We start from the raw sequence: 26,639 nt of genomic DNA on the forward strand, positions 1-26,639 counted from the left end.
CTGGGGAATTTTGTGTGGGAAATGATGGAAGATTTAGACTTGTGCAGACCCACCTCCCCAGCGGTAGACGCAGTGGATGGGGTTCTGCTCCCGGAAGCGGAGAGGAGGGCACACCTTCTCGAGGGGAAGTTTATGTCCCACTTTTAGCGGGGACGGGGCGGGCGGGGGGCAGGAAGCTCCTTCTGCATTTGCGGCCCGATGGTCTTCGGCTCAAAACAATCCTATGCCAAAGTGTGTGTCGTGTGCGTCCCCTCCCCTCACACGGACAAAGGGAACAGCACACTGCAAACAGTCACCTCTGTGGAGGGGCGGGGAGGGGAGGGGTCAGCCCATAAGGACACACAGGGACTCTGGGCCTGGCCGGTAGGTAACACCGTCGCTCATTTTATTCTTGCTCTTTAAATTGTACATTGGTGTTTTCACAAAACATGCTCCGCTTTGAAAATAACAGGAATTTATAAAAGAAAAAAAAATTCTGCCCGACGTAACTTTATTTCTGTCTTCTCAAACGTGTCAGAGCAAATATGCCATTTTCTAACCTCAAAACCCGCAAGATTAAAAGAAAATGAAGCCACCTCTTCCATCGGTCCTGCCCCCGTTACACGAGATTGTACAAGGAACAAAGTCGAGCCTGCCCGCCGAGCAGGTGCAGCTTCCGAGGTTCCTCCTTGGTAGTCAGAACAAGCGGGAAACGGGTCAGGGCATAACTACCGCCACGGTTTTCTGCACCAATGAGTCACACAGGAAGTTAAAGCCTAGACTAATCCTAGATGATCCTAAGTCCTCACTAACCAGCTGTCAGTTCTGACGTGCACATGTTCGGGCTCCGTCTGGGGCCTTCGTGAGATCAGAACCCCCTGCCCACATGGGAATGTCTGGAAAGTACTTCCATCCCGTGTAGAGATTATCAAGGAGTGCTGGGGGGTGTTCACACAACCACACGCACCCTAAGAACCGTCCCAAGGCCCGTGATGTCGGCACAAGGTCAGCCCCTCCGGGAACCGTGTGGCCCGCTTTCTCGGTGAACGTGAACTGTGGACTCCGGCCTGGACTGTTTTTCTAAAACCGACAATGGACTTCAGACCAGTACTGTTTTAGGAAACCTCAAGTAACACAATCCACAGAGCGGCTGTGGGCGGCCGGGAGCCCCGCTGGGGAGGCCCTCGCGCCCCTGCTCAGACCTGCCAGTCCTGGGTCTGGTTTCTTCCAACCAGCAGCAAGCACTGAGAATTAGTTTTCATACCCAGACTTTTCACCCACCCGCTAATCATTAAAACATCGGATTCGCACAATCGCTTGATAATGTGATCTTATTAAAATAAAAAAGCCAGTTAAAGCTACCCTTTTTGTCTGACCTGGGATTGAATGATAAAATAGGAAATTTCATGTATACTTCAAAATATAAATGCTGCAAGTAAATTCTAAAAATATATGATGTCTGTTAATGCTAAAATGACTACTTGTGCCTACGTGAGGTCAAGGGCACTCGTAAAGCACATGACGGCTTGTGAACCGCCTCTTGTAACAGGCTTCCTCTCTCTTTGCAAACCAGAGTTCAAGCCTCATCTTGTATTTCAAATAAAGCTATTTTCGATGCATCTCCCATATAGCCAAGCATAAATACAAAGGAAATGGGGCCACAAGCATGCACGAGGGCCACCCTAGGACCGGTGGCCATGCCTGCAGGGAAGCGCCAGCCACCTGTAGGGAACCCCCGGCCTTTGCAGGGAACCCTGGCCGCCTGTAGGGAACCCCCGGCCACTGCAGGGAACCCCTGGCTGCCTGTGAGGAACCCCAGTCACTGCAGGGAACCCCTGGCTGCCTGTAGGGAACCCCTGGCCGCTGCAGGGAACCCCTGCCGCTGTAGGGAACCCTGGTTGCCTGTAAGGAACCCCTGGCCGCTGCAGGGAACCCCCGGCCACCTGTAGGGACCCCCCGGTCACTGCAGGGAACCCTGGCTGCCTGTAAGGAACCCCCGGCTGCTGCAGGGAACCCCTGGCCTCCTGTAGGGAACCCCTGGCCACTGCAGGGAACCCTGGCCGCTGCAGGGAACCCCTGGCCGCATGTAGGGAACCCCCCGCTGCCTGTAGGGAACCCCTGGCCACTGCAGGGAACCCTGGCCGCTGCAGGGAACCCCTGGCCGCATGTAGGGAACCCCCAGACGCCTGTAGGGAACCCCCCGCTGCCTGTAGGGAACCCCTGGCCACTGCAGAGAACCCCTGGCCGCCTGTAGGTTGGAACCCCTGACTGCTGCAGGGAACCCCTGGCCGCTGCAGAGAACCCCTGGCCGCTGCAGGGAACCCCCGGCCCCCTGTAGGGAACCCCCGGCCGCCTGTAGGGAACACCCGGCCGCTGCAGAGAACCCCTGGCCGCTGCAGGGAACCCCCGGCCGCCTGTAGGGAACCCCCGGCCGCCTGTAGGGAACACCCGGCCGCCTGTAGGGAACACCCGGCCGCCTGTAGGGAACCCCTGGCCACTGCAGGGAATCCTGGCCGCTGCAGGGAATCCTGGCCGCTGCAGGGAACCCCTGGCTGTCTGTAGGTTGGAACCCCTGGCTGCCTGTAGGGAACCCCTGGCCGCTGCAGAGAACCCCTGGCCGCCTGTAGGGAACCCCTGGCCACCTGTAGGGAACCCCTGGCCACCTGTAGGGAACCCCCGGCCGCCTGTAGGGAACCCCTGGCCTCCTGTAGGGAACTCCGGCCACTGTAGGGAACCCCCGGCTGCCTGTAGGGAACTCCGGCCACTGTAGGGAATCCCCGGCTGCCTGTAGGGAACCCCCGGTCACTGCAGGGAACCCTGGCTGCCTGTAAGGAACCCCCGGCCGCTGCAGGGAACCCCTGGCCGATGCAGCTCCAGCACTTCAGCGGAAAACTATCTAAAATCCTAACCCTGAAGACACCATTTACACTATTCTGGCTGAAAAGGACAACAGTTTCAATAAATATGTAGAACTGAACGTGAAGAAAAGCTCCAGTCGGGACCACATGTATAGACCCGGGGCCTGCACCAAAGTAGCCCCCGGGACTCGGGAGCCCCACCGCCAACCAGGGCAGGGTGCCCGGATGTCAAGTGAACACAGCATTCACAGAGTGAATTTTTTCCTACTGCGTGCCAGCTTTTCTCCATGCCACCCCCCGCCCCCCCCCCCCACCGCCCAGTGTGGCCATAAAGCGTTGGCACCTAGCCGTAAAACCGATGCCGTCTCCAGGACCCGTGATTGTTCCTGCTGACCAGCCGGATTGTCCCAGAAACACGACTGTGATGAAAGCAAGGACCTGGGTTTTCAAGATAAAGTGCCACTCCTGTCTGTGTCCCCACAACAGTGCTGCACTCGCGAGGTGTCCCCGAAGCAGGGCTATGTTGCATTGTAGTTGCCCGGGACAGAGAGAGTCCGGAAGTTTCCTAAGCAGAAGCTCAGATGAAGGCAAAATGAAGGCGACCGACTACTTTCCGAAACCCAACCACAAATAACTACAGAGTAAGTCGTGCGATGTGGATCAGCGAGCGGGGAGACCCCCATCCGGATGGTGTGACCGCACATTCGCGGTCCCTAAACGTATTGGGCAGAGCCACCGATGGGCCCTTTGAAAATCTGCACCGTCGGCGTTGTTAAAACCTAAGAAGCCAGCGCCCCCAAACTGGTAAGTGCCATTGGCTGAGAAGAAGTTACGTGAAACGCAGCCCAAAGAGTCACGTAGAACCGAAAATGCCAGGTATGTTCACAATATTGTTGACGAAGGTATTTTTCTAAAATCAAGATTCAACTATCAAAAATAAATTTCTAAATTTAAATGTGTATATCAACGTAATCGGTCTGCAGTAATTTTCTTAAATAACGGTCACGGTTCCCAATCACGGCAAGGCAGGTGATGCGTGACAGCGTCTCAGCTCTGTGACTCTTCCTTAGGGTTTTCCTCGATTCCTCGTGCAAAGAGACGAACCAGCTGGCAGTGGACCCTGCAGAGACAAAGGGCGCCGTGTCACCCCCAGGGTCCCCCTGACCCTTGGCCCCACTGCCGGTCAAGGGTAGAGGTGGGGTGGGGGTCTCATCCTGGCTGTCTCTGGGCCCAACCCTGTGGTGACAGGGCAGCTGAGGGCAGCCGAGGGCCAACAGAAAACCCAGGCACCTGTAGACCCCGCTTTAGCAAAGTGACAAATCCCTGGGTGACTGCTTTCTCAGCTTCCAGGCCACGGAGAAGATTCCGTGCAGGGCAACCCCCCTTGTCCAGGACGTGCGGGATGTTCAGTCGCCCAAGAGGAGGGGGCCCCACACCAGCCAGAGCCCAGGGGGCTGAGGGGTGGCCGAGGTGCCCTGGAGACCCCCGCCTTCCGCAAGCACCAGGACAAGAGGAGCCAGAGGGACTCAGCGGTCAGCGTGGCTGTCCGGTCCCCACCGGCAATGCCTCCTTCCCCAATTATTAATGACGTCACAGCCCCCTCTGAGATGTTCAGTAATAGGGGTGCCTGGGTGGCTCAGTTGGTTAAACACCCAACTCTTGGTTTTGGCTCAGGTCATGGTCCCATGGTTCGTGGGTTCGAGCCCCACATCAGGCTCCGTGCTGATGGGTGTGGAGCCTGTGTGAGATTCTCTCTCTCTCAAAAATAAATGAACAAAAAAGATTTTTTTAAAGATGTTCAGTAATAAAAACCCCATAACTAAGTCACCTACTGCTCAAGGCATAGTGATATTTATCGTGATATATAGCATATATTTCATAAAAGAATGCTTTTCCTAATTTTCAAAGTATCCTGTTTTTCCAGTAAATCCCAAAGCCAGCATCAAAAATAATTCTGTAACTTGTAAAATGTGTTGACAAAAGCCGAATCCTGGCGGGCTTCCCTGTGGTCCTGTCCCCGCCCCTTCTCCTGGGATCTGAGCTGGGCAGTCATGGCCACACTGATCGCGCGGTGGCCACAGGAGCAGGTGCGAGCAGACGTGCGCCTCGATGAGGCTGAGGCTGCCTCTCCTGACGGCCTGGCCGGATGCTGATGCAGGAGGCTCGACACTGCACATCCCACGGGCTGAAAAGCCATTTAACATCGGGATTGTACACAGCGATGTGCACGTTATCGGAGGTGTGGGTGCGGGGCTGCAGGCCCCTCCGTGTCGCCTCCCACGTCGTCCGCACTCTGTCGTCAAGGAGCGCGTGGCCTGGCCTCCGTCAAGGCGGCTAGGCTCGGCCCGACATGTGCAGACAGCACAGGACCCTGGAACTTCACTCCATTTTTACACCTTCACCTCGTTCAACAGCCTGATCGACAACTTTCTCCGCACTCGCGCTCCCTCTGGGCGTGTGACACGTGTCATCAGATGGCAGACCGCCAGCCGGTCTGCAGAGGACCCCCTGCCCGAAGGCCAGCGGCCGGAAGAGCGCGCCTGGTGCCTGCCCCCCGGAGGCCACGAGCCAGAGTCCAGCGCCGGCCGCAGACGGGGCTCCCTGAGGCCGGAGGGGCTCCCGGTGGACCCGGTGAAGGCGGACGGCTTGTGTGTGTAATCAGGAGAACAGAGAGAAAATGCCAGAGCAAAGGGACAGAAGCCGGTGCTGGGGCTCAGGGAGAAGAGAAGATGGCGACACGGCGGGGGGCGGGGGGGGGGCTTGGGAAATCGCGGGAACCGTCCACACGCGGGCATCCTCCCCAGAGTCCGGTGGCGGGGTCTCGGGCGCCGGCTGCGTGGACACGCGCGCGCGTTTACAGTGCACCCTCACGCTTGCGGTCCTGGGGCCCCTGGAGGCGCCCTCGGGCCACCGTCACTCACCGGACCTCGATGGCGGAGCTGCTCAGGACCTCCCCGTCACAGTTCCACGAGCTGTTGGACACAGAGCAGCAGCACGGGGGGTGGTCGCTGCAGATCTGCCCGAAGCGCGTCTTCCCCCTCTCCTTGAGGTCGCTGTCCTCGTCCTCCACGTGCTTCGATACAAACTGGAATTTCCTGACGCGATAAACTTCGACAAAAGCGAAGTCAAACTGCAGAGAGACACGGAAGGGGCTGGCGCTTTAACAGGCGCTTTTGCGGGGGAGGCCCGTCCGTGCCCGGCGCGCCCGCAGCTCGGACACGAAGCGAAGGCCGCCGCCCGCCTCCCGGCGCGTCCACGGCGACCGGCGCTTTCTCAAGATTCTGGGAGTTCCCTGGTAGGGACTTGTAGAATTCTTCATCTTTTTAACAAGCACTATTTTGCAAACCACATAAAAATACCATTATGCTAGACCTGAAACGCGATGTAATTTAAAAAAAGGAAAACACATCTTACTACAACCAGAGGCCAACCCACACTTATCTCGTTAGAGTTGGGGTCTGCCGTTGTGTTAACTACAAGGATGCCAGCGACTACGGAAAGGTTTGCTAGAAAGGGGTTTGTGTCTTTAACGAGCTCTCAGAAGGAGCAGACGCTAGGAGCTTCCACTGGGTGAAACGCAGACCAGAAACCTGACCTTGTTCCCTGGGACTCGGCAGCGGGTTCCTACGGCACGGCAGTCAGGGATCACCCGCAGGGACGCTGCCCGCACGGACGCTGCCCGCGTAGACGCTGCCCAAATGGACCCCGCCCGCCAGCGCGGACGGGGCAGGGCGAGCGCCCCACTCACCTGGTCGTACTGGTTTGTGTGCCTGACGAGAAACCTCAGGAAGTTGAACCGGGAGCACTTCCGGATGAGGATGAGGTCGGAAGACCCGTCCCCCAGGTGGGCGGCCGGGGACAGGCCCTGGGGACTCCGGGGACAAGCACAGGACATGTTGGTGGCGTTGATGGCCAGGAACTTCCCGCAGACGACCTTCCACTCTTCCACCTCCTCTGAAGCAGAAAGAGGCATCGCAGACGGCACGTCACATGCGGGCGCGCGTCCCGAGACCGTCCCTACGGATCTCCCGTGGACTGACCCTCGGCCCCAGCACACAGGCCCTGTGCCGGCCGCCGTGCCCGGAGGGTCGCCTCCGAAGGGGCACAGCTGTTCCACTGGTCCTCACATGGGGACGTCTGAACAACTTAGAGCGGGGGCCTCCGAGCCTGGCCTGTCACCCGATTCCGTGTCAGCCGAGAATAACTTTCACCTTCGTAAGTGGTTTACAAAATTCCAGAGGAACAGTATCTTGTGACACACGAAGATTACACGAAACTCTAACGTCAGTGTCCACAGCTAAGTTTCTGGAACGCTGCTGCGCCCACCCCCTTCCCGGCGCCTGGCAAAGCCCACAGACCAGAGTATAACCCTTGACAGGAACTGTCGCCGGCCCCCAGTCCAGAGCAGCCATGTTGCTGCCCGGAGGCGAGCAGAGAGGGACACACGCGCCCACCGACAAGGGGGGGGACGCGCAGCGGGAAGACGCAGCACCCTCAGAGGTTCCACAGCTTAAAACCCCAACACACGCGGCAGTGACCGTGAGTCCGCGGCCCAGACATTACCGGTGTTCTCCAGACCGTACAACGACCTCTTCTGCTCCTCCTCCAGCTGCTGTTTGCTCTGCCTGCACACGAAGCATCTGGAAGACAAGGACGTCACCGCCCTTCCTGAGGCACGCGGCCGCGACAAGGGAGCGCACGCGCCTGGCAGTTCTCCCCTTTGCACGTGAGTTTGAATTCTGCAAGTCAGATCTTTTAAAACGTACGCGCGCCCACGCGTCCTTCTGCAGAGCGTGTACGCGCGTGGCTAAGAAGCCAAGGGCATCCCACACGGCCGTGGCGCTGGCGTGCCGAGAGCCAGCTCGGCTTGGCCCCGAGGTCAGCAGAGCGCTGGCTGGTGACGTGCCAAGCCAGGCGCAGGTCGCTCAGCACAGGTGACCCAACGGTCGTCTGTTCCAGGCGGTACCAAGCAAGCGGCCAGCTCGGAACTTCGTCGTCAGCCTGGGCTCACCGTGCAACGGTGCGTGTTCACGCCAGGGAGATCGGCGCCTCGGCTCGGCTCAGCAGCTCTGCCTCTAACTGTTGTGACCTGTGGCCTCAGATTCTTCATTAAAGAAGGAAAGGGGCTCGGGAATGTGTGGGCCCGGAAGCCGTGCGCTGAGCTACGCTATCGCCGGGCACGCCAGAACCACGGTCTTGCATCTACGCTTAGAAGATACGTGTCCCCGATAGCAGCACACCCCCAAGCAGCCCAGCTTTATTTCGCGCCCTCTGCAATAGAAACACACGGAAGAATGTGCTTACCCAGCACGGCAGGGTTTCCTGTCCCTGGGAGACCCCACTGTGTGCCGCGCTGGCAGGAAAGACACTGTCCCTTCGTAGCAGTGATGTGACAGGAAGGTCTTCAAACCTGGGAACGGAGCACAAAGTAAAGCAGCCCCAGCGTCATTTTCTGGCCATGAGACCACCAGCTGCACCTGTTCCGGGACACAGCGCCACCCCCCCCCCCCGCGGCCCCCCAGCTGCACCTGTTCTGGGACACAGCACCACCCCCCCCCCCCACGCCCCCCGCAGCTGCACCTATTCTGGGACACAGCACCCTCCCCGCGCCCCCCGGCAGCTGCACCTGTTCTGGGACACAGCACCCTCCCCGCGCGCCCCCCCCCCCCCAGTTGCACCTGTTCTGGGACACAGCGCCCTCCCCGTGGCCCCCCCCCCCCAGCTGCACCTGTTCTGGGACACAGCGGCCCACCCCCCCTTGCCCCGTGCCACCAGCGCATCCCAAGACCTGTGTGATGGGAGCGGTAAGGGATCGGGCCATGCTGGGCGCCAGGTCACCAGGGCTGCCTTCAGCGGTGGAGGTCTCTGCCATCAGTGACCCGTCCTGCCTGCCCGCTGATCGCTGCAGGGCTGGCATGTGGCAAAGCCCCTGACATATGGAGATGGCCTCCCCGACTCGGTGGAGGCTCATCAAAGGGCAGGGCCACCTCTCTGCTCCTCCCAGACTGCTAGGCGACGCTCCCACGTCTCCCTGGCTCGGCCGCCCAAGGTCACCCAGGACCAGTCTGGCATCCGGGAAGAACGCGGACAGTGACGGTCCAGGGCAGCACCACCAAGGACTGTGTCCGGCCCATCTGGAGGACTGTGGCGTGCTATCCGCTCTGAGCGGGCCCGGCCGGCCTCGAACCGGCCCCAGCGGGCACGGGATGAACCTGAGCAGCTGACTGGAGAGAGCCCAGCAGGACAGGGGAGTGGGGTCTGAGGGTGCCCTGGGCCACAGCGGGGACCCTGCCACGTCCTGCAAATGTAACAGGGACACCACTCCCCTGAGCAAGATGCCGGGCTGGCGCTGGCCATGGTCACATCGGGCACGACGGGGACACCGCTGAACCCGTACCCACCCCGGCCTCCCACCTGCTCTACCAGCAGCTAGCGTGTGGCTGGGCATCTGGGATCAGCCCAGTAACTACCTGCCCCGTGGAGAAACCCCTTCCCAATGCCCTGGCGCCCACCTTCCTCCCTCTACTTCCTCCGTGGGTGGCACCCTCCCCCCGGGACGACCCTCCAGCTTGGCAGCTGGTGAAGGGCAGGGGCTGGCCGCTCGACCTGCAGAACGGTCTCTCTCCCGGATGGCAGGGCCCCATTTCTGCCCGTCCTTGGACGGACACGTGAGTGTCCCGCTGGCCCTAAAACGGGCCTCCTCTCTGCCTCGAGAAAAACCGCTGAGCCTCTGCAGGTCTCTGTGAGTTCCAGGTGGGGATGGAGACACAGACAGGACACACCCTGCATCCTAGCGGAGAGGAGACCGTGGGCCGGGGTGAGGCCCACGGGCTCGGGAGCGAGCGGCCAGCTCAACAGCAGGTAATCAGGAAGACGGCACGAATCTTACCCAGATTCTTTCTAATCCCTCATTCTTTTTCCTAATGACGGTTCGGGGAGATACATTACTTTGGAGTTTCTTGCGTTTTAATTGCAAAGCGATACTGTAGCTTTGATTTAAACAGGCCTCTGCAGTGCCTCAGACCCAGCACATTACTATCCGTTTCTCTCCCAAGAAAAGGGTTCAGATTTTAATACCTGGGGTTCTTCGACTTAACTTACTACCGACTGACCCAAAAGCAAACCGGAAAGGGCGGTGGCCGGGTGGGTGACAGTCGCCAAGCAGCAGGCGTGCCCACTCCAGACCCCGCCCCCGTTCAGACCCCTCTGGGAAGGTGACACCGCCTGAGGAGAGCGGACGGTCACGGCTTGGCACGGCCGCAGTGCCTTCGCGTCGCTCTGCGATCCCGAACAGGAGAACCGGTCTGTGGCCCTGGGGTGTCCGCCCTGCTCTGCGGGCGCCCGGGGCCCCTCACCAGCAGGGCACCCGCCTCGAACGGGCGCTCTGCAGGCGAAGGCAGACGCCGTGTGCCAAAGCAAGGCTACCTGAGAAGTCGTATCTGATGAGCCCCATCCACCGCTTCTTCTCACTGTCCTTGATGACGTCCCCGTAGAAGCCATAGCCCAGCAGGGACACGGAGTAGCGCAGCAGCGTGCTGTTGTGGTGAACCGAGGACACGTCCATGGGCAGTGAGTCCCCTGCGGGAGAGACACGGTCCCCTGGCCACCTCCACACTGCGCCTCCTCAGCCCCTCGACGGCACGGGCGGGCCCAGAAGCACCCGAGCGACTAAGACGTGCAACACACGGAAGGCGGCCACGGGGACGGTCTGCACGTGGGCCCTGGGTCTCCTGTTCCTGATTCCGACGACAGGACTTGACTAAAAGGTCCACAACAGCTTTGGGAAGTTTCCCGGCAGGCACGGAACCACAGTGGACCCACGGGGCTCGTTCAGTGCCGCTGCTGGGAAACAGGGTGGATTTGACGGTGAAGAGGGGCCCACGTGCTAAGGAAATCGAGAATGGGCTATGCGTAAGCAGCACTTCCGGGGCCCCGTCGTCAGGGACCAGGAGGGAGCCATGTGTTTGCCGGGCAGGGGCCGTGGCTGTCTGAGCAGCTGGGGCGGCCATTCCCGCCCTCGGGGCCGTGTACACGGGAGCGCAGTAAATGCCACTTGGAAGGGGCATCTCGGGTGCCACGGATTCGGGCCTGGGAAAACCTGTCCCGATGGAGATGAGGGGCTGAGTCCTGAGCAGAAGTGAGAGCAGAGGACCGGCGAGCGTGAGACGTGTCCAGGACAGAGGGTCAGCCTGACCCCGCACATGGGGATGCCGAGGCAGCTGGTTGGGCCACGGGGTGCCTGTGACCCCTGATGGGGGGCCCCAGAGGGCTCTGAGCAGGGTTTGTGGGGTTTTTTGTTTTTTTTTTTTTTTACGTTTATTTATTTTTGAGACAGAGAGAGGCAGAGCATGAACGGGGGAGGGTCAGAGAGAGAGGGAGACACAGAATCGGAAGCAGGCTCCAGGCTCTGGGCCATCATCAGCCCAGAGCCTGACGTGGGGCTCGAACTCACGGACCGCGAGATCGTGACCTGAGCCGAAGTCGGACGCTTAACCGACTGGGCCACCGAGGCGCCCCTATGTTGATTTATTTTTGAGAGAGAGAGACAGACAGACAGACAGAGCATGAGCAGGGGAGGGGCAAAGGGGGAGGGAGACACAGAATCGGAAGCAGGCTACAGGCTCTGGGCCATCATCAGCCCAGAGCCCGACGCGGGGCTCGAACTCACGGACTGTGAGATCGTGACCTGAGCTGAAGTCGGACGCCCAACCAACTGAGCCACCCAGGCGCCCCGGGTTTGTGTTTTTGAAGGACCCCCTATGGCCGTGGGAGGACAGGACAAGGTGGCAGGGAACCACAGCACACGCAGAGCTCTGCTGGCGGGAGGGCCGGGGCCATGCCCAGTGAGGTCCACGAGTCTGCCGCGTGCATGGAAAGGGACCTACCCACGATGATGTGCAAAGCTGATGTCTCCGCGTCATTCGTGCCGACCGTGGAAAAACACACACAATCTGTGGACCCTGAAGTAGAGAGAAAAAAAACGTCCTTCATATCATCGTATTAATTAAACACTCAAGGGGCGTCTGGGTGGCCCCGTTGGCTAAGCGACTGACTTTGGCTCAGGTCATGATCTCACGGTTTGTGAGTTTGAGCCCCGTGTCGGGCTCTGTGCTGACATCTCGGAGTCCTCAGCCTGCTTCGGATTCTGTGTCTCCCCCTCTATGCCTCCCCTGCTCACGCTCTGTGTCTCTCAATCATAAATAAACGTCAAAAAAATTAAAAACAAACAAACAAACTCTAGTAGATTTCCAACTAGGTGGACTCTTCCTTTTGGCCCTGGAATAGATACGGAAATAAAGACGGATATAATCCGTCCACAAAATGAATGTTGGAAATACTGACACTGATTTGTCAGAAACACTGAGACTGGGGGTGCCTGGGGGGCTCAGTCGGTTGGGCATCTGTCTTCAGCTCACAGTCCATGAGTTCGAGCCCCGCGTCGGGCTCTGTGCTGACAGCTGAGCCTGGAGCCTGCCTCTGCTTCTGTGCCTCCCTCTCTCTCTGCCCCTCCCCTGCTTGCGCTCTGTCTCTGTCTCAAAAATAAATAAAAACATTAAAAAAAAATTTTTTTTAAAGAAGCAGGTTTATAGGGGCACCTGGGTGACTTAGTAGGTTAAGCTCATAGCTGAGTAGGTTAAGTTAGTAGGCTCAGCTCATGAGTTCACGGTTCATGGGTTCGAGCCCCACATCGGGCTCTGCACTGACAGCTCGGAGCCTGGAGCCTGCTTCCGATTCTGTGTCTCCCTCTCTGCCCCTCCCCCGCTCATGCTCTGTCTCTCTCTGTCTCTCTGTCTCTGTCTCTCTCTCAAATAAACATTTAAAAACAATGCAACTCTGAGACCGGACTTCCATAGGACCAGCCATCCCCTCACAGAGTCTGCGGAGCCTGTTCCTGAACTGTCCCGGGGAACAGAGCCCCCGAGAAATGCGGGTGGCAGTGGTGGCCGGGCGCGTAGCTCAGCGCTCCGCAGTGAGTATGAACCCCCTGCACATACCAGCGGCCACGAGACCCAAAGGACTCTGCCCTGTGCAGACGCTGCCAGCGGGAAAGCGTATGCAGAGCAAGGACAACTCGGGAAGACCCCGGAAAAAGCCCCGTGGAAGCCTGCCCCCCAACACCAGCACCCGGTTTCACAGAACGCGCCGTGACCCGTCCCTGGGTCACAGGGGCACGGCAGCTGTCACCTGACAGACATGAGGGGACTCCGCTGGCCATGGCGGGCACACGCCTCACGCTGACATGCTCGGCTGCACATTAGGGGTGACCTCGTGGCACCCGGCCAGTGCCTGGACCGCCAGGTCCTCCCTAGGTGTGGCCCGGTTCTAACTGGGTCATAATCCAGGTCACTGTTCTCAGCCCGAGCGGGCGGAGACTCTCCTGGGGTGCTTATTTACAACAGGGTCCTGAACCCCACTCTCCCGAGATCCTGACCCAGCAGGTCTGGGACGGGGCCGAGCAACGCGAAGTGTAACACGTCCGCTGAAAGCCTGGTGTAGATTTCCTAACAAAGGGATGACAGGATCCAGAATGGCACAGTTTCGTCACCGACACCACACCCAGCACAGACCGAGATCCATCGGGAGGAACCAGCGTTAACGGGCAGGGGGGCCTGGACGCCAGCAGGGGCCACGTCTCTGCCCTTGGGCCCCGGGACAATCTGCAGGTCTCCCATCGTAAGTGATGTCCGACGCAGCCGGAAAGTTCCAGGCTCCCGACAGACGTGTCGGGTTGCAAGCACCCTCCGGGGTCTCTTCGAGTAACAGAATCTGGTCCAGTCTGTGATCCGAGGGGAGGCTCTTAATTATGTAATCTACGCTGACATGTGGCTTCTGGATGTTGGTAAGTTATATAAACACGTGCATATTTATTTTTCACCAATCTTAACCTGAAGACTTCAGTGACACCTCGTTCCAAAAATGAGCCAAATACACATTTTTAAATAAACGTTTAAGATTATAGGAGTGACTAATCTTTTTTTTTTTTTTTTTTTGGGACAGAGAGAGACAGAGCATGAACGGGGGAGGGGCAGAGAGAGAGGGAGACACAGAATCGGAAACAGGCTCCAGGCTCCGAGCCATCAGCCCAGAGCCTGACGCGGGGCTCGAACTCACAGACCGCGAGATCGTGACCTGGCTGAAGTCGGACGCTTAACCGACTGCGCCACCCAGGCGCCCCAGGAGTGACTAATCTTAATAAAAATCAACATCAACAGCGTCCACGAAAAGCCTCGCGGTTTCAGACTCGCCCACCCGCTCACTCGTCGTTAGAGTGAAGGGTGCTCGGATAATATAAACAGTTTCGAGAGCACAGACTCCAAAAGACCTAGCTAATTAATTTGAACCATGCCCTGAGGTAGTCCTTCACACCCCCAGAACTTTCCAGAACATCCGCAGAGCCCACTCGCTCCCCTTGTGTGCCCACGGCCCTGTTTACTTTCCTGGCAAGCCATCCCTCATCACAAGAGCTGAGGAGACCCCCACACTCGCCTGCACCTGCAGGGATGTAACGCGTACGGTCGGTGGGGATCCTGCAAGGACCTCCAATAAAAACGCAGAAGCCGGCGTCTGGCTTCTATCCTGCACCACAGCCTATAAACCGAGGCCTCTGAAGCCTGTCCCTGTGTCTGGGCCACCCCGTACAGGGGGACCCCACGGGGGAGCTCCGAGTCTCGAGAAGGAACCTCGTGGGGCTGGAAGGGCTGCGAGCGTGGGACGCCCTCTACAACCACAACAGAGGTGGGCCCGTGCTGTTCCCAAGCTGCCAGAGGCGTCTCGTCTAGGGAGGCGTGGGCGGGACAGGGCGAGGCGACCGGCCTTTCTGGTCAGGCGTCCAGGGTCCGGGCCTGGGCCGGGCTGGGGTGTGGCCCCCATTTCTGGAGCCGGAGTTCAACGCAAACACCTTCTATCCAGGTGTAAGTTGGACGGAAATGTGCTTGTGTTCCAGGATTTAATTCTAGATCCCGCCATCGCCCTGAACGGGCAGGACGCACCTTCTCTCTCGGTCACCCGGGTCCTTTGGGCAAAGAGTGGGGCAGGTGAACACAGCTTCCGACGGTTTTCAGGGATCGTTTTACTAAAAGGTCAGATTTTCGAAGGAGGGGACTGCTCAGCCTCCCGCCTACTTGGGATCCTTCACGGGGCCGCCGCCCCTCGGCCGGCACCTGCCACCTGCCCCTTTCTCCCAGGAGGCCCCCGCCCCCCGAGGGCAGCACACCCGCAGCCAGGCCCCCTCCTGCCCTCACCACACTTCACTCCGGAAGGCCGTCCAGAGCCCCCCGTCTGCAAGGGCGTGGCCCCTGCCACTGCTCGGCTCTCTTCCTTATTCACCCATGTCTGCGTCCCCACAGCCCGCGCACCCGGCCTTGCTCACTCCTGGGCCGCAGCCGGGCCGAGAACGCACGGGCACCGACGGACTGGGTGAACTCTGGCGCAGGTGGAGGGACCCGGGCGCCGGCAGACAAGTCCACGCACACGTCCCGGTCCTCACGGGTGCCCCCAACACCACTGTTCCCTTCTAGTGTTCTGTCAGCGTGCCTTCAACAGCTCGACCCTCGGGTCCGACGTAACTCCCTGGTCATCTCCTCAAGCCTGTGGCCCAGGCTTTAACCAAGAGGAAGGCCCAGCTTCCGGCCGGAAACGCAAGGTCTGGCTCAGCTCAGGCGTCAGGACGTGGTTCTGGCATCATCGGCCCCCCACGCTGAGCCGCGTCCCTCCCGAGGCGCTGGGGCCCCACGGGGCAGCACAGGGGCAGTGACGGGAAGACGCCGGGTGGAGGGTCGGCTGTCTGCGGCCTCGCTAATACCTCCAAATACTCCAGCGGAAAGAGGCTGAATTTAGGAAACATCAGCTCGGGACCCAGAGCGGCTGCAGCGGTGGCCTCCAGCATGCTCTGTCCCGGACCCCCCCACACCACCCCCTCCTCCCGACTGCTCCTCAGGGCCCCCGGGAGCCCCGTCTCGGATCTCCATCAGAACTCTTGCCTCGTCGTGGCCCCTCCCCAGGCTGCCAAGTCCAACATCACGGGGTCACCCTGGCCACCTCCGTCACCCTTGGTTCCTTGGGCTCGCTCTGTGCCCAAGTCACAGCCGCCCACGGGGCCACCGACCAAACCACGGGCGTCCTCCCTAGGCCTCGGGCAATGGCGCCCTGAGCAGAGCGTAGGGGGTGGTCTTCGAGCCCACGCAGACGACACTGCCCACGGGCCCATGAGACCTCTTCCCTCTGTGTCTCACCGCAAGGCCCTCGGGACTCGAGCCCCGTGCTGGGCCCCTGTCCAGGCGCCTCCGTTACCCCAGTCCTGGCACTCCTGCCCCACGGGCCCCCCTCCTCAGCGCACAGCTCATTCCCATCTGCCCCCCGCCCCAGCTGACCCCGTGCACGGCTGGCGCCTCGCCTGTCCCCTCTCAGAACGGCCCTGGACTCCCTGCAGAGAGAAGCCGTCCCGGCCGTTCTCCCTGAACTGTTTCCCCGCAGCGCCCACGCTTCCTCGTGTGCTGGGGGCTCCTCCGTGGGCAGAGGCCACACCCGTCTAGTTCACTGCACCCCAAGGCCCAGGGGGCGCAGAGCCGGCCTCGGTCCGTCCTCACATGCCTGATGCAGCTGCACGGGCTCCCACGAACGTGAACGCTCAGAGCTTAGAGTTTTAGGTATTAGAGCTACTGCAGGCACGTGGTGATAAAAGACATCGAGGAAAAATAGTTTGGCACGTGGACAAACAAAATTCACGTAGCCCAGAGCAGACCACATTCAAAGTCCAAAGCCAAGCCCAACCTGAGAAAACAGCTGAGACCTAAGCGACCGAGAATAAATACGTTTAACACACAAACACCGTCAGCCGGAAAAAGACAAGACTCTTCCTGACTGTAGGGTGGGGCAGAGAGGTCTCTGAGTTCCCACGATCCGTGCCCTTCTGGGTGACCTTGAGACCCCTCATCTGTGGAGGATGGCGGCACCTCCCTCACAGAGCGGTCGTGACCACGGAATTACAGGAATTACATGACGCGTGACATGGGGATATTGCCCAGACCCTGGCCCGCAGCCGGCCTGTGTCAGTGGGGACACAGGGCGGGGACACAGAGCGCAGGGCAGAAGGCGCCTCATCCCCGTGGCCTTGTTTGCAAAGCCTTAAACCAACAATGCCCAGGCTTTGCTTGGCTTAGCACTGTCATTTTTCAAAGAACTAGGCACTTCCTAGAAAGACCTAAAACCCGCTGAGCTATGTCTTTGGGACACAGCCTAGGGACCCACGGGGCTAACAGGCCCGGCTCCCTCCTTCCCGGCCCCCATTGCACGGGCCCTTCCCCCAACCCCAGCGCCCCCAGGTCTGGGCTACAAGCCACTTCTAGAAGACCACCTGCTTTCTGGGGTCCTTCCCTCCTCAGTTGCGCTCTGGGGTCCCAGTGCCCCCCGTCCCCCCACCCCCTTCCCCTGCCATTCGGCAGTCCTTTGAGAGCCAACTGTCCCCCAGCTGCCAGCTGCTGGGCGCCTGTGGGAAGCAGGTGTCGGGGGAAGACAGGACTCCCCCAGGCACACATCAGCGGTCCTTTCCTCCGCCATCAACTGTCAACAAAGCCTTCACCCATGTGCTGATAAAATCCCCAGCTCGGGAACAGAATGAACCTGAAGGGAGCTCCATGCCCCCGGGGACGGGGACGGGGATGGGACGGGGACAGGGACGGGACGGGGACAGGGACGGGACGCCCTACCCGCGGGGATGATGCCGATCCGGAGTGGGCTGGGCACCAGGGCTGCCCGGGGCTGGTTCTGGTCCACGCCGGCGTTCCTCTGCGTCCTGCCAATCAGGCCGTGCAAGACCTCGCTGAACATGCCGTCTCCACCAACGCAGACGATCCTGCAGGGGACACGGGCGTTAGGGTCCCTTCTGCTGTCCCCGCAACGCCGTGCTCTCCACTGCTCAGAAAAAGTTAATCTGCATATGCAGGTAGTAAGACGGAGAAGGAAAACGGTCCACGGTTGTCTCCCAGACGCAGGAGAAGGTGTGATGGAAATTTTCTGCAGTTTCTGGTTTTCTATAGGAAGCAGGTTTACTTTGACAATCAGGAAAAGCAAGGGCAGAGAGCGGACAAAACTAAGACAGGTGGGGAGGGCCTGAAAGGAACCTTACTCACCCGTCGTATTTATCTATGTTGATCTCGTATAAGCTCTCCTTGGCCTGATTAGCACGTTCGGTGACTACGGGGAAAAGATAGTATTTCATTGTACGGTTTACGTTTGAATCTGAGAGTCTGAGTTAACATAAGAGGCAAGCAAATCATTCTTTTAAAATGAGGTCCTAGACTCAGGGGGATGGAGTGGGGGTGGGTGCCGAGCCCAGGCGGAAGCAACCCTCGTTCAGGACGCATTCCTCCGGGGGAGACGCTACCTTCTTCTTGCATCTAACTGCCAACAAATGGTAACTTTTTGGAAAGAGATTTTATAGCTTTTCCTTATCCAAGTTAGCTTGAAATTTTAGAAAATACCAAGACATAAAAGAAAAGAAAAGAAAAGAAAAGAAAAGAAAAGAAAAGAAAAGAAAAGAAAACGTCAGCCCATATCTATATACTCAACGTAAGACACAAAGACACAACTGAAATTGTGCTGTGCGCGCAGACTTATACCCCGGTGTTCCCGGCCCTGACCGTTTTCTTAAGTGAAAAGCTCTCCGTAAAGACCACGTTAAAGGTCCGCCCGCTGTCCCTTCCGTTTCGCCACACTCGGGCAGCGGTACCTCCACGTTTCCTGTCAGCGGGCATTTACGCGGTCTCAGTGTGCCGCTCTTACGGGACGTGGCAGTGCACGCGTGGGCACTTCTGTGCATCCGACTGCCGTCCTGGGGAGGACTCACATCTGGGCTCCTCGCCGACCCCCTAATTTGTAAGGCTCTTCGCCCGCACTGTCAGTGGCTCTTTAACACGCGTGTGCAGACCCCAGAGCACGGGGTCCGGGGAGGAGAACCCCGGCTTCCTGCACCCGCCCGGCGTTGAGAATCTGCACTAAAAACCACATCACGTTTCTTAAAACATCACTCATTGGTGAAATTACTTCTAAGCCTTATCGAATCACTCGTCTTTCTTCTTCCGCGAATCTTCTGTCCGTGATCCTGACCCTTTTATCTTCTTCGTGTTTCTCTTCTATGCTAAGACTGGGCCAGAGAAGTATACATTCTTTGTTTTGTACTGTTCCCATTCTGGCATAGAAAACAACGTGTTTTATTTTGTTTAAAATAATCACATGATGGGGCGCCTGGGTGGCTCAGTTGGTTAAGCGTCCGACTTCGGCTCAGGTCATGATCTCACGGTCCGTGAGTTCGAGCCCCGCGTCGGGCTCTGTGCTGACAGCTCGGAGCCTGCAGCCTGCTTCGGGTTCTGTGCCTCCCTCTCTCTGCCCCTCCCCCGCTCCTGCTCTGTCTCTCAAAAATAAACATTAGAAAACAATTAAAGCAAAAATAAATAAAATTTTAGTAAGTTTTTTTTTTTTTTTTTTTTTTAAAGTGTGGAGGGGCGCCTGGGTGGCTCAGTCGGTTAAGCGTTTGACTTCAGCTCAGGTCATGATCTCACGGTCTGTGAGTTTGAGACCCACGTTGGGCTCTGTGCTGACAGCTCGGAGCCTGGCGCCTGCTTTGAGTTCCGGGCCTCCCTCTCTCTCTGCCCCTCCCCCACTCATGCTCACTCGCACTCTGTCAAAAATAAATAAACATTTAAAAAAATTAAAAATAAATAAATATAATAATCACATAAGATAAAAATCTTGTCTAGAATCATTCTCAAACACACCTACGTATTTAACGGAGAATTTATACCTTACCGATTATTTCGGTGGTGATGGACGCTAAGGTAAACAGTGGGGCCACTTTCCTTTCATATATCCGCTTGCCTTGTCCTTTCCCTCCAAACGGATTAATAAACACCAGTAAATGCTTTGGTCTGGATGCTACAAGACAACAACAATGCGTAAATCACAACGGGTGTGGCAAATACTCTCTCCGAAGTACTGTGTTACTGAACAAAATCAAACCACGATGGTGTGAGAACTCTGAGCAGTACTGTCTGGGAGAAAGTATTTTTAAGTCAAAGAACAGCACGGAAGGGCTTCTTCATCTACGAGCAGGGAGAAGGGCCGGCCTGTGAGAACGGGCTGAAGCTGTGCACATCTGCAAGGTCTCCCAGAAGCCCCCAGAACTCAGAATTCCGGAAGGCGGCAGCAGCCTCGCCTGCTTCATGTTCAGGAACGTGGGTCTGCAGAGAACAAGAAGAAACGGATACACGGAACAGAGCGCCAGGGGAGACAGACAGACCGACAGGCACAGACAGAGCCTGACATGTAGTCCGTGGAGACGGACAGACGGCGAGACACAGACAGCCCCCCGGTCCCTGGTTCCAGTCCCGTCCAGAGAACCTCCCCACGTGGGTCACGCCTGTGCTCTTACAGCAGCTCCCACATTTCTGTTGGGGTCAGTTCAAACAGATTGTGATACTTAAAAACCCAACTTTACTAACAAATCAATCAACGTGGCAAGAAAGTACACATGCCCAAGAAAACTGAAAACCTAAGTCCCCACAGATGTTCCCAACGGGGCCATTCACAACAGCCCCGAGCAGAAATATCCCAAACGCCCGTCGACCGACGACCGACACACCAGTGGTCCAGCTGCACAATGGAATGCTACTCGGCCATAAAAAGGCACAAACCGCTGGCATATTTACCAGCACGGACACATCTCTAACTCATTCCGCGGAGAGCCCGAAGCCCTCGAAAGGCCCCCGCCACACGATTCCATTCAGAGTGATCCTCTCTGCGCTGATGGGAAGGATCGTCAGAAGACTCTGGGGTGACGTGAGTCTCACAGGGAGGGGTGTGGGGTACACGGCACCTGTATGTATGTGTCAACGTCACGGATTTAAACTCACGGTCTGTCCGTCTCGCTGTACGGAAATTCTAGCTCAGAACTGTAAACAAATGTTCATCTCTAATTAGTGAGGCGCCCGCTGAAGTGTTTAAAGGCGAAGCACCCCACGTCCATCACTTAACTCTGAAACTCAGCGAAGAACACTATTAACTACTGGACAGATCCACAGACATCGACAAAGCAGATACAGCAACATGTTAACCACTGTAGAATCGAGGCTTTGGATATGTGTGCATTCACTGTACAATTCTTGCAATTTTTCCCTTCTGTATGCTTGAAAATCTTCCTGATAAAATACTGGGGGGGGGGGGGGGGGATAACACACAGTAGAGAAAATCAACAAAGTCAGAAGTTGGTTCTTTGAAGAGATTCATGAAATTGGTATTAATAAAGCTGATAAAGAAAAAGGGAGAAGAGATAAACTATTAATTACCAAGAGCAAGAAAGGGGACATTATTCCAGAATCTGCACATATTACAGAGAAAGTGAAAGGATTGTGAATAAACTTATAAATTTGGATAGACAAATTTTCTGAAAACAAATACAATTTACCAAAGCTGGCAGAAGCAATAGAAAAATCTGACGAGTCTGATATTTAATAAAGAAACCAAAGTCATTAATGAAAACCTCCCAAAGAAAGCCCAGGCCCAGAGGGCTCACCAGTGAATCCTTCCAAGTTTTTAGGGAAGACCATAGTCCCCAGAATCACATAAACTCTTGCACAGAAGGACCGAGCACCTCCCAGCTCCCCGCACGGGGCCACCAATGCCTGACAGCGAAACCAGACAAGGGCGTGGTCAGAGGGGAGCTATGGGTCGATGTCTCCCCTCAGCCGAGGCGTAGAAATCCTGAACCAAACATCAGCAAGTCAACTCCAGAAATACATAGAAAAAGAGTAACACGTCATGACCAAGTTGGATTTCATAGGAATACAAAGGCATCTGTACAAAGAGAAACCAATGTACTTAACACACGGGCTCCAAAAGGAGACAATCACACAGGCACCCCAACAGATGCAGAAAAAGCATTCATCAAATTTATCAGTTAGTTATGGCTGAAGGAAAAACAAACTCCTAAAACTAGGAATTTGAAAAGAACGTCCTTCATATGTTTTTACCTGTTTTTAATTCCTTTTTCATTTTTACTTTTTAAGAAATCTCTACACCCAACGTGGGGCTCAAACTCATGACCCCGAGATCAGCAGTTGCCCGCTCCGCCGACTGAGCCAGCCAGGCGCCCCCTTTAATCTGTTTTTTTAAAAATCAATGAAAAACCTAAGAAACATCATCCTTGACAGTGAAATGTCGGAAACGGCCCCGAGAACAGGACTGAGACGACCCTCCCCACGCTGGGATCCACACCAGGGCAAAACTGTGAGAAAGAGAACCAAGACGGATGAATGAGAAGGGTCATTACTCACAGCTGACACGACTGCGTTTGAAGAAACTCCAAAAGAACCATCAACCTATTAAGAAGTGGACTTAGCAACGTCACTGGACACAAAGTGGAAATCCGTTCAAGTTCTGCACACACGAGCCAAGTTCGTGGAGAACAACATGGCGGTTCATGGCGCGTGGGGGGAGGGACGCTCCTTCCCTCAACGGCATGGGGTCGAGCAGACATCTGTGTTTAAGTAAACCCTGACCGCTCACCTAACACCACACACCCAAATCAATTCTAGGTGGATTCTAGGTCTCAATGTGAAAGGTAAAACAAGGTTCCGAGGAGAAAGTATCTTCATGGGTCTGGAGTGGACAAAGATGTCAAATGGGACCCAAACTAACCGTAGAGCAAAACAAAACAAAAAGATAAATACGTCTACATGAAAATGAAGGATGTCTGGGGCACCTGGGGGCTCAGTCGGTTACCCGTCCGACTCTGATCTCAGCGCGGGTCTTGATCTCACGGTTGGTGAGTTCGAGCCCCATGTTGGGCTCCATGCTGGGATGAAGCCTACTTAAAAAAAGAAAAAAAAAAGAAAAAAGGATGTCTGTCCATCAACAGACACCAGTAAGGGACTAAAAAGGCAAGCCACAGAATGAGAAATGATGTCAGTAACTCATAAATCCAATAAAAGATTTGGACCCATGACATACAAAGAATATCCAGGTAACATTAAGAAAAGACAGACAAGCCAACAGAAAAGTGGACGAGAGACCCGAACAGCAGACTCCTTACGAAAGGGGATTTCCGAATGGCCCAGAAACGCAGGAGCGTGTTTCTCAGCCTCTTTAGCTATCAGGGAAATGTAAATTAACCCCGTAACGCAAGACTCGTAACACCCACCCAAACGGCTACAATTATTAAGGTGTGGGCAAGACTCGGGGCAACCAGGACTCTCGTATTCCGCTGGCGGGAGTGTCGCCGTCTGACGCTGTCTACTGAGGTGGCACATACGCCCCGGGGGCCACTCGAACCACCAACTCCACTCCCGCACGCAGCCAACGGACACGCAGGCATGTGTCCACACGAGACACGCACCAGAACGTTCAGAACATACAGGATTGTCTGCAACGGCCCACACCGGGGAGCCAGCTCTCCCAGCGACCTGCCACAGTAAAATGGATGAGTAAGTGGTCGGACACGGAGGGCCACGCCATCAAGAGAACGAGCAGCTGACACCGCACGCACAGCGTGGGGAAGCTTCACAAACTGACACTGAGCCAGCCAGCCAGACACAGGAGCTCTGCAGAGCACGGTGACTCATCAGCTGAAGCCGGTCGTTCAGAAGCCAGGCAGTGATCACCCCGTGGGGGAGCGGGGGTGGGGTGCCTGCAGGGGGCCCAGGGAGCCCCGGGAGCTGGCGGTGTTCTGGATGTGGATGCCGGATACTTGCTCAGAGCGCCGGGTGCGTGAGAGCTCCCGGGCCACGCGCTCCGGATCTGGGCGCTTCCCTGCGTCTACACTACCTCCAGTAAACACTACAACAGACGGACACAGAGTTAGCTACAGAGTAGCTGAAGTAACAGAGTCCCGGAATTCTTGTCCACACCAGCGCCTGCGACGGGCGTACAACTGTGTGCGCTTTCCTACCAGTTACACGGGAAATAGGTGCCCGCCGTCCAATGGGGGGCAGGTTCGGCGAACTTCCTCTTGAGGTCTGAACCTACAGAATCGGCCCGAGTCTACAGACTCAGAATCTCAGGAAAGCGAGCAGAGGAAGCAGGAAGGGGGCAGCGGGGACGAGGAGGACGAGTCTGGAAAGATGGAGGACAAGGCGGCAGACGGACGGGGGGCAACTTCCGCGCAGACTCACACAGCGGGACGGCCCTTGTGCTGGGAGATGCGGGGAGAGGTCGGGGGTCACCGGCCCGGCAGCAGGTAAGGGAGGTCACGTCCCGCGGGATTAGATGGCGGAACGCAGAGTACCAAAGGCACCTTTTCGAGCGAGCAAGTCTCTCTGCAGCTGGTGGGCCTTCGACACATTATAATTCGCTTCTTTGATCCAGAAGCCAAATGAATCAAAGAAGACCGAAAACAAACCTACCCACACACGGTTTCTCTTCTACAGTGAAAGAAAGCCTGGACCGAGCTCACAGAACGACGTGTTAAGATTATAACCAAACTCGGGGCGCCTGGGTGGCGCAGTCGGTTAAGCCTCCGACTTCAGCTCAGGTCACGATCTCACGGTCCGTGAGTTCGAGCCCCGCGTCAGGCTCTGGGCTGACGGCTCAGAGCCTGGAGCCTGTTTCCGATTCTGTGTCTCCCTCTCTCTCTGCCCCTCCCCCGTTCATGCTCTGTCTCTCTCTGTCCCAAAAATAAATAAAAAACGTTGAAAAAAAAATTAAAAAAAAAAAAAAAAGATTATAACCAAACAGGACTCCAGACAGAGGATGAGCTGGCATCTTCCGCGTTCCAAGGGGCGACCGACAGACTCGGGGCACAGGTGTGCACAGGGGCGCCCCCACGTCCCTGGCTCACTCCCCACATCCACCGGGAACGTAGCTATCACCCTCCCCGCTTCCCAGAAATAGAACCTGAGGCTCAGTGGGCCCAGGGGCCTGTGCGCGCCCCCCCCCCCCCCCCCGCCACCTCGCGGCCGGTCAGGGAAGGCCATGCTTGGGGCAGCGCCCGGTGCCAGGCTGGTCCCGTAACTGGTAAAGCTGGTATGTTTTTAAGCCACCCCAATTCAGCAGCGCACTTGGTTACGGGAAGGTGTGCAAAAGGCAGGGAAGCAGCCACGATCACGGGGTCCCGCGCGGGCCCCGGCGACCGTGCCTCTCTCCACATACTCAGCTTCTCCAGCAGCTCCCACAGCGTCTGCAGCCACAGGTGACACAGCGGCTCCTCAGCACAGCAGAAGGTCACCTGCGCCCACCTCCAGCGGTGACGTCGGGCCCTCTTCACGCAGTGCACTGCGGAGACAGACAGCGCGGAGGGTCGGGGGGTCACGGAGCACAGCCTCGCGCCCCGTGTGCAGCCTCGCAGCCGGGCAGGGTCCCCGTGCCGCCCCCGCCTTCCGGCCTATGTCTCAGTTCTCCTCACTCGTGTTAAAAAGCAAAGAAAGTCAAAGCTGGTCAAGACATTAATCAAAAGGAGATCTTGGGAAAAACTGCGTAAGGCAGTCTCTGCGAGACCAAGCAAAGAAACACTGAATTTGTCGAGCAAGTGACGAAACCGTGGCCTTCTGGGGCATCTGCGCGCAGTCCCCGGAGACGCGGGACGGATTCGCTCCATCACCTGTGAAAGCGAAGGGCTTCTCCATCTTCTGCCATTTTCCGCGGCCGTAGTGTCTGCCGTGGATGTCCGTTTCTTCGACGGTGATGATCTCAGAGACGGGCACAGAGCAGGCATCTGGAAAGACCACAGCCTCACGTCAGACGACTGCACAGAATTCACACAAACACAGAAGTCCAACCCGAAATGCCGGGAACGCTCTGCTTTCACATTCTCATTAGAAATCCAGAAGTAAAGAAAAGAATCGTATTGTAGGTTTTGAATCGGCGCTAACTGCGGGGGGTCGACGTTACCAGAGGGTGGGGCGGTTCACCCAACAGAATGGAGACCGCCAACTTTCCAAATGATTTCCTCCGCTGCCTTCCCCGGCTGGAGACTGTGCTAAACTCGGGAAAAGAGTCTCGAGACACAGTGTCCTTAGTCTGGCTCAGAGGTCTAACTAGGGAGGAAGCACATGGCAGGAGCCAGGACACCGGGGGTGCCTAGAGGGTGAGGGCCCCTGGGAAGCCAAGGCGGGGGGAGGGTGGGGGCTCTGGAAAGGCCTGGGGGGGTCCAATCGGATGCGGGAGGGGGACCCCTGGGTGGGCCTGCAGAGGACAGCGGCGGATGCTGTCCACCGCGGGAAACCCAGGGAGAGGCCGCCTCCAGGTAAAGGGCCCAGGAAAGCCAAACATGAGCACAGCGGTGGTGGTAGGGGGAGGGGGGGCAGGGGGAGAGAGCAGGCAGTAACAGAAACCAGAGCCTGGGACACTGGGAGGCCAAGGCCCAGGACAGCAGGCCCTGGTCTGAACAGCCTCCGTTCCGGAAGCTCCTCCGTGAACTGCTGTTAAGATCTACCAGCAAGAACGTTATCATCTGCGGTTTGGTCCCAGTGTGGCTATGAGACCTGCAATCTAGCCGAAGCGCTATAATTTCTGTAACAGCCATGTGAGTGGTGCTGCTCTGACACCCCAGGACCTTTACATCGTTGTGAAGTCCTTGCCCTCAGGGATCGGGGTGTAAGACCAGGGAAGGCAGCGTCTGGATGGGCTGGGGCCCCTTGAGAAGCCTTGGGGGGCTGGCAGGGCCGGTCCCCAGTGGGGTCAGAGTGGCCAGGACCACGGGGAAGGGACACTCTTGCAGAGGAACCAGAGGTGGGGCCTCAGAGGGCGGCGTGGGCTCAAGGTGCCTACCAGGCCCCGCTCCCGGACACGGGGGTTGAGCGGGGTGCAGCTCAGGTC

At 57.3% G+C, this 26,639-nt stretch overlaps 1 protein-coding gene across 1 annotated transcript in view; it reads right to left on the reverse strand.

Annotated features, from left to right (window-relative positions):
• Positions 1 to 356: 356 nt before the first annotated feature.
• Positions 357 to 26,639, reverse strand: part of CERK (ceramide kinase) — a 49,796-nt gene continuing 23,513 nt past the window's right edge. Inside the window, exons 3-17 of the mRNA XM_081796298.1 lie at positions 25,423 to 25,536; positions 24,975 to 25,097; positions 19,641 to 19,766; positions 17,966 to 18,029; positions 17,543 to 17,688; positions 11,723 to 11,797; positions 10,263 to 10,415; positions 8,142 to 8,247; positions 7,401 to 7,477; positions 6,586 to 6,791; positions 5,759 to 5,967; positions 2,736 to 3,957; positions 2,428 to 2,676; positions 1,944 to 1,995; positions 357 to 1,842 (exon numbers count right to left, since the gene is read on the reverse strand). Of these exons, the coding sequence (XP_081652424.1) occupies positions 3,885 to 3,957; positions 5,759 to 5,967; positions 6,586 to 6,791; positions 7,401 to 7,477; positions 8,142 to 8,247; positions 10,263 to 10,415; positions 11,723 to 11,797; positions 17,543 to 17,688; positions 17,966 to 18,029; positions 19,641 to 19,766; positions 24,975 to 25,097; positions 25,423 to 25,536 (1,472 nt within the window). The 3' untranslated portion in view covers positions 357 to 1,842; positions 1,944 to 1,995; positions 2,428 to 2,676; positions 2,736 to 3,884. The remainder of the gene's footprint in view (positions 1,843 to 1,943; positions 1,996 to 2,427; positions 2,677 to 2,735; positions 3,958 to 5,758; positions 5,968 to 6,585; positions 6,792 to 7,400; positions 7,478 to 8,141; positions 8,248 to 10,262; positions 10,416 to 11,722; positions 11,798 to 17,542; positions 17,689 to 17,965; positions 18,030 to 19,640; positions 19,767 to 24,974; positions 25,098 to 25,422; positions 25,537 to 26,639) is intronic.

The sequence above is a fragment of the Panthera onca genome, chromosome B4 (genome assembly GCF_046562875.1).
Source record: "Panthera onca isolate mPanOnc1 chromosome B4, mPanOnc1 haplotype 2, whole genome shotgun sequence".
Lineage (NCBI taxonomy): Eukaryota > Metazoa > Chordata > Mammalia > Carnivora > Felidae > Panthera > Panthera onca.